The 14,117-nt window shown below is 47.0% G+C and overlaps 1 protein-coding gene across 7 annotated transcripts in view; it reads right to left on the reverse strand.

The window, feature by feature from the left end:
- Positions 1–2,192: 2,192 nt before the first annotated feature.
- cobll1b (cordon-bleu WH2 repeat protein-like 1b) overlaps positions 2,193–14,117 on the reverse strand; it is a 39,718-nt gene continuing 27,793 nt past the window's right edge. For 6 of the 7 annotated variants that reach the window (XM_056289658.1, XM_056289661.1, XM_056289660.1 and 3 more), the window contains 11 exons: positions 13,464–13,671; positions 13,120–13,345; positions 12,925–12,969; positions 12,750–12,844; positions 11,895–12,131; positions 11,625–11,754; positions 8,154–8,364; positions 7,961–8,049; positions 6,090–7,540; positions 3,041–3,202; positions 2,193–2,752 (listed from right to left, as the gene is read on the reverse strand). In XM_056289658.1, the coding sequence (XP_056145633.1) occupies positions 2,699–2,752; positions 3,041–3,202; positions 6,090–7,540; positions 7,961–8,049; positions 8,154–8,364; positions 11,625–11,754; positions 11,895–12,131; positions 12,750–12,844; positions 12,925–12,969; positions 13,120–13,345; positions 13,464–13,671 (2,908 nt within the window). In that variant the 3' untranslated portion in view covers positions 2,193–2,698. The remainder of the gene's footprint in view (positions 2,753–3,040; positions 3,203–6,089; positions 7,541–7,960; positions 8,050–8,153; positions 8,365–11,624; positions 11,755–11,894; positions 12,132–12,749; positions 12,845–12,924; positions 12,970–13,119; positions 13,346–13,463; positions 13,672–14,117) is intronic. The other variant, XM_056289659.1, reaches the window with a different exon arrangement.

The raw sequence follows: 14,117 nt of genomic DNA on the forward strand, positions 1-14,117 counted from the left end.
GTATTAGTAGTATTAGTAGTAGTAGTAGTAGTAGTGGTAGTAGTAGTAGTACACTAGTAGCACGCAACACTTTACTGCCATATACGTAAGTACACGTATGCGTTGTCATAGAGAGGAAGCGGCGGTGCCGTGACCAGCCCTCTAACGCGGGTCAGCGGCGTCTGACTGCGGGCTTCACGTCCCACACGTCCCGGGGCGCTGGCGGTGGACATCCAGTCTAGCTAACACGTGTTAAAGGGCTCGCCATGCTGGCCCGGCTGCTGCGGTTCGGTCCACATGCGCTCTTCTGCGCATGGTTAGGGCTCAACTCTGCTAGCGCGTCTTCTGCGTCTTCTTCTGCGTCTTCCGCTTCTTCTTCTACGGCACGCTACGGTAGAATTCTTCAAGGCAGCGGTAAATCGCCAGAACGCCGTTTTGCTAAGCAGACCCAGTAGTCCTAAATGTTGAAACGATAATTAAGTGTATTAATTAAACAGTGTCATTAGTGAGATAAGAGGAATGTTGGTAGCGTTGCTCGCTACGTTGCTGCAGCTCCTCTTAGCGCCTCTGGCTTTCAGCCCGTGCTGAACCGGTTGCTATGGGCCGTCCGGCGGCCAGCAACGCCGCCGCGGTGCATGCGTGTTATTCTCAATGCGCTCGCTGACTCTAAAATCAATCAATCAATCAATCAATCAAGTTGTGTTTTATGACTTCAAACCAGTCAAAATCTCCTTCATCCACATGGAAGAAAACCACCCGGCCGCACAGCGCGAATAGCCGCGGAAGACCGCCGGCGGCGCAGTCTGGGCAGGGGGCGAGCTGCGCTGCTGCGCCGCTGCGGTGGCGGGACCTGTGCGAGACTTGGTGAGGACGCACGCTTCATTTTGCCTCGTTAAAAGGTATTTATGACCTGTATGATAACAATGTCAAGATGAGCTTGGTTCTGTCCGGGTGTCCCGTTGCTCCTCGTCAACATTAAAGTGGAGGATCTTAAAGTCGTTAATACACGTTGAGAAGCGTATTCGTATAACGCGTTCATTCATCAACAGTTGCGACCCCCCCCCCAAAATAAATAACTGGGAAACGGGGGAGCAGCAGGCGTGTCGTCATCCTATGTAGGCGGCTAGTGATCCTATGTAGGCGTCTAGTGATCCGGCGTCTAGTGATCCTATGTAGGCGTCTAGTGATCCTATGTAGGCGTCTAGTGATCCGGCGTCTAGTGATCCTATGTAGGCGTCTAGTGATCCTATGCAGGCGTATAGTGATCCGGCGTCTAGTGATCCTATGTAGGCGTCTAGTGATCCTATGTAGGCGTATCGTCATCCTATGTAGGCGTCTAGTGATCCTATGTAGGCGTCTAGTGATCCTATGTAGGCGTATCGTCATCCTATGTAGGCGTCTAGTGATCCTATGAAGGCATTGGCTTCTCAGCAGGTGTCCCTGCGGTTTCCACGACAGACGCAGCCCCCCCCCCCCCCCCCCCGCAGCGCCAGCAGGGACGGGTTCCTCCTTACCTTGTAGCCGCCGGAATTTCATTTCCCACGTGTGTCTTCTACCCTCGTCTTCATGTCGCAGCGGCGCTGACGAATGGCACTCCTCCGGACTACACGTGGAGGACAGGTGTACAGGGTGTAACCTGACGGGCCCTGCGACGCGCACACGCACGCACGGTGCTTTTACTCCCAGGCAGCATCCGGATGTGGGCCACTTCAGGCAATGACGCGGCCCTGATGGCCTTCTTCTGGCCCTGACAAAATGGATGGGAGCCTGAAGTGTCCCACATGCATAATAGCAAATATGGCCCAAATATGCCAAATCACATGTGGGCCTTTTCTGGCGAAGATGCGGTGCTCTGGGCAACATGTGGTCTGGATGTGGCCCTGAAGTGGCCCGTGTGGTAAATGGTGAATATGGCCCAAATATCCCAGAACAAATATGGGCCACCTTTGGCAAATATGTGGCACACGCAGCATTGCTTTGGCTTGGTTCTGGCCCAGATCTGGCAAACAGGAGCGGACCGCCCAAGTGCCATCATTCCACGCGGTATGTGGGCCGGATGAAGTGTCCTGTGTGGGACGGGTCCGGGCCGCAGCAGTTCTGCTATCTGGGCTGGCACCGGTCTGAGAGTACAGTGCTGAAGGATCAGAAGACTGGCCACAAACATCAGCCTGCAGCCAAAAAAGCACAGCGAATGCCAGCGTGTGTACAATAAAAGTAGCTTTAATGATAAAACTTTTACTCTTATTTATAACAGCACTGTAGGCAGGGGAAACAGGCCAGTTGTACATATCAGTATACATCTGCACATAGCTTAATCAAAACAGAATGTGTGATATTTAAATACAGTACAGACCTGAAGTGATTTAAGGCACTGCAGTTTAGGTACCACTAGGTCAGGCCGTCTGACCCATGCATCCAGTATTAATTGAGCGAATGTTCTGCATAAACTTAAATCTCAGTACAGCTCAGTGACTCAGTCTAATAATTTATAGATATTTTGACCTCATGTGATTTTTCCCCATTCACACCGACAATGCATTGAATGCACGGATGGTCATTACAGAAAATAAACCCCGAGAATTTAAAATACACTATCTGAAACAGAAGGTGTGTGTGAAAATGAAATTACAGCAATTAATAATAACCAGAACACATCAGGTTCTCATATGTACACTGTTAGGTGGAATACCAAAAGAGGTACGACAACAAAAGACGGTTTCTACTCGTGCATCACAGGCTCTGGCAAACCCATGGAAGATATGTCGGGCTCCTCCTGGAAAGACAAAGGATGTGATTAGACTATTTTTCTTTGTATTGTCCCAGTCTTAATGTAGAGGCAAACCGTTATTGAAATAGTGCTGGGTGTATGGAAAATGTTCTCACCATTATCATATGGAATTTTACATGATAAAATACTCCCTCCGATATTTCCGTCCGACTATATCCATTTTCATCCCTATGCAACACCATTAAAAGACCTGGTAATGCTGAATTATTGCCTAGCCCTGCACAGGAACCGTCGCTAGACAACAAAATCCAACAAATGTTGTATTTTGCTTACAGCTGAAAGCTGAGCCGGTCTATTTTCAGAATGATTAAGGCATCGCTGTGGACCGCTCTCTCCTCCTCCTGCCTCAACAACCCCACGAGGAGATGGCGGTTCATCCACTCCTCCTTGTTGCACGGAGCTTTCATCCCCATCCGCTTCCCCACTGGCGCCTTCCTGTGTTTGGTGGAGAGGAGAGACTCGATAAATGCAGTGGCTAAAGACTCGGGACCGAGTATGGCCGTCTACATAAAGACACAGGAGGCCGTAAGATGCGGCTGTGTCCGTTTGCTATGTATTTAAAGCACCTACACAACACTGTGTGCTGAGAGTACAGCGAGTCCTCTAATGCCTCTTTTCCACTATACGGTACCGGCTTGACTCGACTCGCTTCTGTGTTGTTTTCCATTGCCGTAACAGTACCAGATTTTGGTACCCACTCCAGTTTGGAGCCTCAACAAAGCTGGTACCAGACAAGTGGCACAGTTACCAAACTGCCGGTACTTTCCAGTAATGGAAAACGAAAAAGGGGCGAGTCGAGTTGAGCCAGTACCATGTAGTGGCAAAGGGGCATAAGTGTGCAGATACTGACTGCAGGTACCCCCCCCCCTTATGAAGGAGGCAGCTGAGACTGAAGAGGCCACCTAGATGATGATGGAACGTTTCTCCCAATACACGTCGCGTCCAGATGAACTGATTCACCTTTCTGTGATTTCCTTACCTGGATTACTGAGCATGCATAAAGACACCATGGGTCAAGGTGTTTAAAAGAAGGGATCAGCCGTGGGCGTGGTTGTTCAGCGGGCATTATAGCAAGTCCCGGATCAGCCTCCCAACAAAAGCTTTATTGTGCCATGTTCCGGTGAAAAAGCTATGTATGTAAGGTATTCAACGCCTCTGAACAGAATAAAGAGACGCAGCAAAGAAGATCACCATTGGCCCGCACGGTCAAGCGGTGTCTCGGTTCTGCTATATCACTGGCTGACTAGATGTCCATCAGGCCACGTACTACCAGGGTTGAGTCCTGGGTCCGGTTTTACTCGGCATTCATGTCAACAGCTTTGGTCAGTGTGCCGAGTGCAGTCTTTTTGTTTTTACGAAAAGAGGATCGTGACTCAGTTAGTTAGGCCAGCGCGAGTTACAACCTGCGGTGGACACCGTACAAGTTTAGCTGTGCTAACTGAGGAGTTCATTGACTGCAGGGACCAGACAGTAATGATTTTCAGAGAGTGTTGAATTATTTTCAACAGTTTTATCATGTGGCATGAAATGTACCGTTACTTGACAGCTGCCCGCCTTCCTTTCAAGCTGCTTATTGAAAAGCTCAAGGACCGGCAGCATAGTTCCTCCTGCACCTCACTGTGAGCATCTGTTGCATATGAATGTATATGGAGTGAGTGTGTGTCTGTGACTGGTTGTTACTTGCGTTGAAACTGCGCTGAGACTTGGTACAAACAACATAAGCCTCACTCCCACTCACCTTATTGCAGGGCTGGTTAGCAACCTCATTTAATGCATAGTCACAAGTATAATTAAATCAATCTCTCTCTCTCTCTCTCTCATATATATATATATATATATATATATATATATATAGAGAGAGAGAGAGAGAGAGAGAATCGACACAGATACATATCGTAGTCAGAGATATAACTTAACTCGCAGGCATGACTGCTGTTTAGTAGTGTACTGCATGTGCTTTACACAGACATATGTATTGCAGGATAAACGGACATCCCAAGAGTAAAAGCTCCAGCAAGTCCCTGCAGCTCGTTCAGAGTTGGGTAGGGTAGTCTTTACTCTGTCGTTTCTGTGTGGAACTGCCTGCAGAAACACAAACCCAAAGGGGAGCGTTCCTCCTCCTAAAACCTAGTCGTTGGGACAATGGACGATAAACTCTGAACCGGTGTTGATCGCACCTTTATTTTATATATATATATATATATATATATATATATATATTATTCTTTTTAACTTTTATGTTTACTATTTACCGTTGATTTGTCCCTCTTGCACTGACATACCAAGACAAATTCCTTGTACGTTCTTGTACTTGGCAATAAATATGATTCCAATTCTACGTTTGGCTTTAGTTTAGTTGTTTTGGTGAAATATATGATTAATAACTTGTGTTTTATTTATCATGTGTTTTTACATGCCAGATTTGCCATGTTAAAGAGATCCCCTCATAAAAAAAAGAAAGAATTACAAGGCCCCCTGGTGGCACAGCCAGGTAATGCGTGCCAAACAGGCTCCAGGCCTGACCAGGTCAAACCCAGTCCTGTAACCATTGTGTCTCCCCATCCTGTTTTGTCTGCCACCCCCCATTGTCCTTTCTAAGGAAAAGCAAAAGCTAGCAGGAGATAATCTTCACAGTAAATCGGTGACTGGTGAAGTTCATACTGAACATCAGCTGACAGCAGACTTGCCGCTCTGCAAGAACGACAACCCGTGTTTGGGTTTAACAATGACAACGCCCCAAGTGGCACGAGTAGCACTGTTCTCCATTTTACATCCAGTTTTTTAAAGGAAAACCATCAAGCTCCAAGTGGAGTCTGTTTTTTCCCTCCTTCGTTAAAATGTAATGCATCTGTGTTTTGATGAAAGTAAAATAAAGCTGGGGATATTTTGCAATTTCAATTATTTCAAGAGTGGAGAACAGTCTTTAGCTGCCTCCAATTTTACTTTTAGGAATGCTCTGAGATAACTTATATGAGATGTCTTATGAGGCTAAAAAAGTGCACCGCCGCAAAAAAACCCAAACCCCCACATGCTCAGGGGTGCTGAACCTTCAAAAAACAGAAATACCTCATGGTGAAAAGACAGAACATCACTCGTAAAAGAGAACGGTCACATCTTGCTCTTGAAAACAATTCACTGGCAGAAAGACAGGTTGACAGGTTTTGGCTTTAGCCTTCACAGCCTTCCTTCCGTCTGGCTGTTGCCAAAAAAGCATCAATGCATCCCTGTGCCAAGACATCCTGTTTACGGTGACGTGCTGCCGTTCACCACCTGACAGAACTCTCAACGTGCACGCAACAGAAATGACAAACCAACTACTCACCTTGGACGTGGGCGATCCCTTCGACTCTTTGAGTGAAAAACGACCCGCACTTGAAAAGAAGTGCGGTGACACTGGCGAGTGGGGAGACTTTGGCCCTTGGGATAAAGACTGGCTCCTTTTGACCGCGGAGGAGACGGCCTGGGCGAAGCGGGACGGGGTTGTTGGAGAAAAGGGTCTTGGAGCTGCAAAGCTCCTCAGTTTTTCCAAGCTTAGGCCAACGTTTGGCTCTTTCGGTGAGTAACTACTCTGCCTAGTCGTGATGGGCACATTCTTGTTGTCATCTTTCTTCGGGCTCTGCTCAACATGGGCGCCCCCTATTGTTTTCCCTTCACACTGCATGGGAGGTGGAGGAGGAGGAGGAGGCGGCAACTTGGCCCTCTCTAGACTGCTGGGAGCCTCCCTCTGGCCCGTTGCAGAAGTGGGACTGAGACTCTTGACGGCTGCTGAAGTTACATAATACCCAGGTGTTTTTTTGTGCTGTGGCAAGCGGAAAGAACTGGGCTTGGGTTTAGTTGCGGGTGGAATTTTCATCTCCTTGACCTCTGCTGTTGTACCTGCTTGGAGTCCCCGATTAGTTGTGGATGAGATCTTTTCTTCCACTGTGGCTAAACTTGTTGGTGCTGCTGGGGAATGGCTCAGTTCAGTCACACTTCCATTAACAGTGTTGTAGGTAGTAGTAGTAGTAGTAGTAGCAGTAGAAGTAGTATTATCACACAAAGGTGGTGCTGTAGATTGTGACTCTGTTTGTTGCACTGAGACAACCGGCTCTTCACTCTGTGCGTTGGAGTCCTCCAGTTGAAGAGAATTAATATCTGCTTCATTTTCTGGGCCCACATCGGGTGTCTCCAAAGTCAGCTCAACTTCAAAATATCTCAGTTTCTCCAGAGATTTCTGAGGCACGATAGTATACGTCGTCATTCCCACCTTAGGAATGTAGTCCCTAGTCAGTTCATTGGAAGGTTTCGGCTTCGGCTCTGAATCGGAGGCGTAAGTAGAAGCTGCCTTTGCTCCAGCAGGGACACTCGTCGTTGCTTGGCACGGAGGGTTGTCTGAGCTGTGGAATAAGATGGGCTTGCCGTCGGGCGAATTTAGCTCCTCTGTAAAAGTGGCCATGTCTCTCTTCTGCCCCAGTGATCCAGAGCCAGGTGGCTCTGCTAAAGCAGGAACATCATCCCCATCCTGTTGTATAGGCAGGGGTGTTAAATCTGTTTGCACCGGAGCATCCTCTCCTGCGGTGCATGGTGCGTCACTGGCCACTATAGTCTCCAGCCGGTCACTCTCCTCCCGGGGGCCTTCAGTGCTGGTCTGAACAGAAACCAGTGCCTCCACATCCTGCATCTCAGGCTGGGTGGGTGAGTGGGAGGGGCTGCTGCATTCACCTTTGACACTTCCAGTTGTGGACTCACACGTTTGCTGCTGACTTTCTTTTTCAACTTGACACAAACCACTTTCTGAAAAAGATCCAAACCATACATGACTTAGGACATAAGTTGTTTTTTTTTCAGGATCAAAACACAAAAACACACCACATATGTGGTCACTGTTGCAAATACCTCCCTCCCCCCTCTGGCAGCTCGTGTGTGTGCTCTGAAGAGAAGCGAGAGAGATGTAGTGGTGTTTGAGACAAAAAAATGTTTGCAAGACGGACAGCGATGAGGTAATGCATCTCTGATTGTGGCTGCGTGTCTCGTCTGTATGCCATAAATCCTTTCATTAGAGTCAAGCATCTGGACTCATCATAGAGCGATATCGAGCCTTCTCGCTGATGGTCTCATGTCGGACATATAGAGGCATCAAAGTTACATTGGGACTGATAAATAATGAGGGAAAAACTCCTCGTAGCAGCTTTAATAATGCAAATAACAACCCACCAGTACCAGCCAGTTCAAATGAGTCCATTTCAGCAGTTGGCCTCAGATTGTTATCTGCCACAGAATCCTTCGCTGTGCTCTGTCTTGATCTGTCGAACACAGAAAGCGTTTAAAAGTACTGCAAACACCAAACATGAGGGTGGGGGGGGGGCACAATTTAGCCTTGGGAAGGAAGTCTTACTAGAGTTCGTACTTGCCATCTGAGGACAGATCACCAGGCTGATCGTCCCCGGTGCCCAGGCTCAGCATCTCGGCGTCGGGGGACGAAGAGTCCAGGGAGACGTTCACCGACAAGTTGAGACTGCTGTCGTCTCCCTGGGTATCACTCACAGTTCTAGAAATTACAGACACGGTGGTTTCTTCCTGCTCCCTGATCTCCTCCAGTGTATTGGAAGCTGCGAGCCCTGTAAGACGACGGCACAGAGAACCTCAGACTGAGGCCGTTCCCCAAACACTCACACGGGGGTTACAGCTGGTACACTAAGAAGAGTAACACCGGATTACCCAGGAGCCAATTGTGTGCATGTTGTCACCAAAATTTAATAGATAAGATTTGGAAAGTGTAAACACACACACACACACACACACACACACACATATATATATATATATATATATATATATTACTTCTCAACATTACAAATTAGAAACAAAGATTAGTTAGAAAAACAGCTTCAGCTCTTTGTCAGAACGTTTGTAAAAGACGTCAAAATAAAAAAATCTATTCTGTCTCATTCAACAGAATCCAATTAATTGTTGAATATCCCCCCCAGAACATGGGGGGGGGGGTGAAGCCATTAAATGTTAATTTCATCGCTAGCGGGTTTCATCGCTGGCGGGTTAAGCACAAACATGTTCTCTGACAAACAACGGATGGCGTGTGCATCATATTTAATGAAGACACCTTTCACATCTCATATTCCCCCCATCTAGGTCTTCATCGCTTCATCCCCCATCTGAAGGGGGCGCATCACAGCCGAGCAGAGAGCAGAAGGAATAGTTAGGGCCACTTAAACAAAGCCGGAGCGTTTCGCTGGAGTCGGCCTGTGATCTCTAAAGCGAGCAGCCGTGGGGCGTCGAGGAAGACAGCCAGGCCAGCGGAGGGGCTTCTGTTGCAGCGGAGGGGCTTCTGTTGCAGCGGAGGGGCTTTGTGAACAATCGGGAGCAGTGGGAGGGCACGTCGGTGGGGTGCATGTTTGCAGAGAGAAGTCAGATTTCTATAAAGACGCTTTCTTAAATTATTTTATGAGATCTGAGAGCTGTGCTGCTGGTAGAGGCTCTTACAGAATAACTAATAAATAAGTTTCTGTGATGCTCTGCATGACGTCCTGCAACAGCAGCAAGCAAAAGAACCAAAAATGTTAAGAAAGCACGAAAGTGGAAGCCAGAGACAGACGATGAAAGGAGAGGAACGGCTGAAACATATGGCAGTATAGGCCGTGATTTATAAACCCAAGATAGTTCACAAGAAGCACGTCTTTATCCACACATCTTTATCTACACATCTGTACCTGCACATCTTAACCTACACATCTTTATCTGCACATCTTAACCTACACATCTTTATCTGCACATCTTAATCTGCACATCTTTATCTGCACATCTTTACCTACACACCTTTAGGGTCACCTGAGTGTTTGAACTGTAGACAGCAACATGTGTGTGTAGAATGCACTTATTTCCAAAATGAATAATACATTTCAAACTTATCAGAGGATGTAATGTACCTGGCGGTTGTCAGTCAGGTCACAGAAGTTGAATCAGTTCATGTGGACGCTTGTTTATGGAGAGAAACGTCTCCGTCAATAAATGTTGTGTCCACATGAACTGATTCAACTTCTGTAATGTTCTTACCTGGATTACTGAGCGTGCATACAGATGTCAATCACTTCAGTTCAGTCCTGAAAACTATTGCCAAGATAAAATAGCTTTTTATAGTTTTTGTCAAGAATTCCTAGTGTCTACCAACACAGGGATCACCAGTACCAACACGGGGATCGCCAGTTCGAATCCCCGTGTTACCTCTGGCTTGGCTGTGTCTGCGGGTGGGATGTGGGTATGTGTCCTGGTCGCTGCACTAGCGCCTCCTCTGGTCGGTCGGGGCGCCTGTTCGGGGGGGGGGACTGGGGGGAATAGCGTGATCCTCCCACACGCTACGTCCCCCTGGTGAAACTCCTCACTGTCAGGTGAAAAGAAGCAGCTGGTGACTCCACATGTATGGGAGGAGGCATGTGGTAGTCTGCAGCCCTCCCCGGATCAGCAGAGGGGGTGGAGCAGAGACCGGGACGGCTCGGAAGAGTGGGGTCATTGGCCAAGTACAATTGGGGAGAAAAGGGGGGGGGGGGGGGAGTGTTTTGCTTTTGTGTAGTGTTTGCTTTAGGATGCTTGCAGTATCAGGAGCAGTAAGGTGGGGTTTGCCCCATACATAGAGTACGGTTAAAGCTCAATTTATCATCCCACTTAATATTTCAACCAGTAAAATACAAACAGTGAGAATTATTGCTACTGGTATTTGTCCCTTCTGGTAGTTTTTTCAGCAGAGACGTACATAAATAAAGGCACAAACAATTTCACGGGAGGAAAAGGTTTGGCATAAAGAAATAATGATAAGAAAAGACAGGAAAATAAAAGAATTTAAGACAATAATGAAAGAAGAAACCAAACATCAAAAAATGATACAAGCACTGAAACTATACGTAAAACCTGTAGTCAAAATATTCACAGATACTTGAAGGAATAAAAATAAATTCAGAGTATAAAACGATTTGGAACAAAGCGTTATAAAGCATCTGGTACATTTACATTCCTTCCCTCTTTTCATATCTATTACATTGCACATCCAGTACCTGCGATGCATTAAGTGGGTTTTCCAAAGGAACTGAATCAAGTGCAACTGGACTTGGTATAGTATATCCGTGAAGGAAGCCTCTTGGATGAGAGGCGAAACGTCTTCACGGATATATACCAAGTCCAGTTGCACTTGATTCAATTCCTTTGGATAACCATGACCTGGATGAATGAGAACATTCACAGACATTAAGTGGGTTTGTGCTGAACAGCTAACAGCATGTTTGTTTGTCTTGAAAAAGGAGCCACAGAAAGATTATAGTCAGCAAGAAGGAGAGCAAAGGTCCATGTAAACGACAGAAAACAGACGAAGAGGGAAAAAGCAGGCCACCACAGAGAGAAGCTGAAACGCTGGAGGACTGAAGGGATGAGAGAGTCAGCATGGAACAGGTGGAGGCAGATGGAGGAAGCAGGAGCAATGCAACACAAAGTCTTATTCACCCGCCACTGATGAGTCTGCGAAGTTAAACACAGCACCTTCTTAATGAACCTGTGCACCAACCTCTTCCTGCTACGCCTGTCCCAAACAACCCCAACAGCTCACTCTGAGACACACCCCACAACTCGGTCTATGCTCGTTTTAAATAAATCACTAGCTTCAAATAACCAGCAGGGGGCGGAAGAACCACATGAACTTTAATCTATTGATTAACTTGCACCTAAAAAGTTTAAAGAGGCATTGGCTCCCTCTGCTCAGTTGTTGACATTAAGGTCAGAGTACACATTCCCAAACAGCACACATTAATAGCTCATGACTTCTCCTAATGTGGGTACGCAGCACTGATAAACACACAGATAAAGGTTAAGATGGACAGACCTTGTGAACACCCATCTTGTGAAGGTTTATCTTGGACAACGATAGCGGGCGATGTTGGAGGTGGAGGAGCCTTGCGCTTGGTTCTCTTTAGGGAAGACTCTGTTGAGGACCTGCGACTTAAACTCGACACCTGCATATGAGAAAGACAAACTGAGGGTGTGGTTCAATAATGAAATCTAGAAATGCCTGAACACAGTGAACACTCGTGCATGTGAGCGAGCTGTAAAGAAGTTAAGATGTTCCTTTGTGTCGTCTAACCGGCCCACTCACCTGGTCGACGTCCACCTGGGCCTCAGGTTCAGAATCTAGTGTCTGTCGAGGTCCGAGGTCCGAAGGGCAGCTCTGGGACACAAGAGCTGGGGGTTGGGGTGCGCGTCGCTTCTTTGGCACGTCGGCGGGCATAGTGGGGGAGCTGAACGGAGAGGAGTTTGTGCTGGGCAAGGCCATGCTGAGGGGTCGAGGCTTACTCACAAGGACTGGTGACGCCGGAGCACTGGCTGTCACTGCCTTTAAAGAACAAACATCCAATCAGGTCATGATAAGAAGCCATTCCAGAGGGGGGGGACAAAAAGCAAAGTGAAACTTAACCAATGGCAGGAGCGAGAAAACAACCCACCTTCCCCTCTGTGCATCTCAGTTTATTTCTATGCCTGCCTCGAATCTTGTTATACATATAATCCGGATATAGGTCACTAAGGCTGGGGATTGAAAGCTGCTTCCTAGTTCAACATGATATTTCAGTGCAGAGTTCATACATACTGCAATTTCTCAAATATACATTATAAAATATAGCAATTCAATGATTTGTAAGGCTTCATCCCTTCTTATTGACAGTAAAATTTGAAAACTCTTAACAATCCAAAGAAAGTATTTGTTTTAAACCCTATGTGTTACCAAAGCTTAGAACATGAGCATGCTTCCCTGAGTAAACGTTCAAACAAACCAAATTCAAACAATCAGAGATGTAGAAATCATTACGACCTCTCTTCACAGCAGTTGTCCGCTGTGCCTCAACTCAGGAGAAATGCTGCAGTACCGCAAGTGTCACTGCCTAGTAATTTCAATGTGGTACTGAATCGACCCCCAAACCCCTACCCCAACCGGGACAACGGCATTATGGAGTACCTGTTCAGATGTTTTCTTGCTTCTTCTAAACATACTGAAGAGGCCTTTGTTTTCCTTCTCTTTCTGAGTCTTATCTTTGCCTGGTGCAACTGTACCTGCAAGGAGCGGCGGCGTTAGCAAGATGACGTGTATAAGTACACAGAGAGCACTGCTCATGTAGCTCATGCCTACTTACCTGCCTGAGCTGGTGAGGGTGGACACAGAGGAGAGGCAGGCTGGTCTGCAAAGCCAACAAGTGTGGGGTTGGGAGAGAAGCAGGTGGAACATAAAACCACAGCGATGGAGGTACTCGGCTGAGAAGCCGACATGAACGTATAAAGTCTAACGCTCGTCTGTGCAGCAGTGTCTGTTCTTTTTAACAGCTACTCACCTTTTGTGTCCCTTGCATAAACCTCTCTTATGGCATAATCATTGAGAGAACTGGACAAGTCCAACGGGCCCTGTGACTGGACGTCTCTTGACAGAACCGTCGTCTCCACGTTAAATTCACATTTCTCACAAATGGCCGGCAAGAGTTCTGCCAGGGGAACTCGAGGGCTGACGCGTAGTATGGTCTTCTGGGTCTTTTTATAGTTTATCACCATACGAACAGTAGCCTGGAATATACAAACAGCGCCGTCTCATTCACAAGATCGATGTTTAATTCAAGGTAAAGGATGGCAATATTAGCAAACGTTTTAACTGGCAACAAAACAGCCTGAATGTACACTGTACCTCAGGCATCACGGGGACGGTCTTTTTATTCTTTTCGTCCATTCCCTTGGGTTTCAGCAGCAGCTTCTCTGCCTCCAGGTTTCCTATCAGAGCGTTGGGCTTGAACTTGATGTGGTTTCTGTTGGCGGTGACCAGCTCCAAGGTGTGGCTGGAAGGGTTAAGGTGATACTTGGCACACAGCATCACCAGCAGATCCATTAAGGGTTTGCTGAGAGTCGCAGCACAAGAGAGAGAAAACAAACAATGAATATCATTCATCACGGCGAGGTACAGTGGCGAAATCTGGTTTAGTGCCAGTTACACTGTGCAGAATAGGTCTTCCTCATTAAGCCAGTGAGGACACCGATGAAAAATGTGATCCGACATGCTTGATGCCATGGGGCCAGAATAAAGCAGGAGGCAGTTCTGACTCGTCTGCGTTTTTTACCAACGTGACAATTTGGGTTTTGTGAGAAAAAGACAGCATATCAAGCATGATACTTGTGTATGAGCAGATTGATCTGCCTTGTAAGTTCAAGCTTAATAAAGATGTCCAGTGTGGGATGACAATAAAATGTGGTTTTGTTTTATAGCGAAGTGCCAGCAACAACAACAACAAGAAGCTCCCCTACGGTTAGAAAATTCCTGTGACCATGGGAGCTTTTGGCATATGCA

Source organism: Lampris incognitus, chromosome 11, assembly GCF_029633865.1.
Source record: "Lampris incognitus isolate fLamInc1 chromosome 11, fLamInc1.hap2, whole genome shotgun sequence".
NCBI lineage: Eukaryota > Metazoa > Chordata > Actinopteri > Lampriformes > Lampridae > Lampris > Lampris incognitus.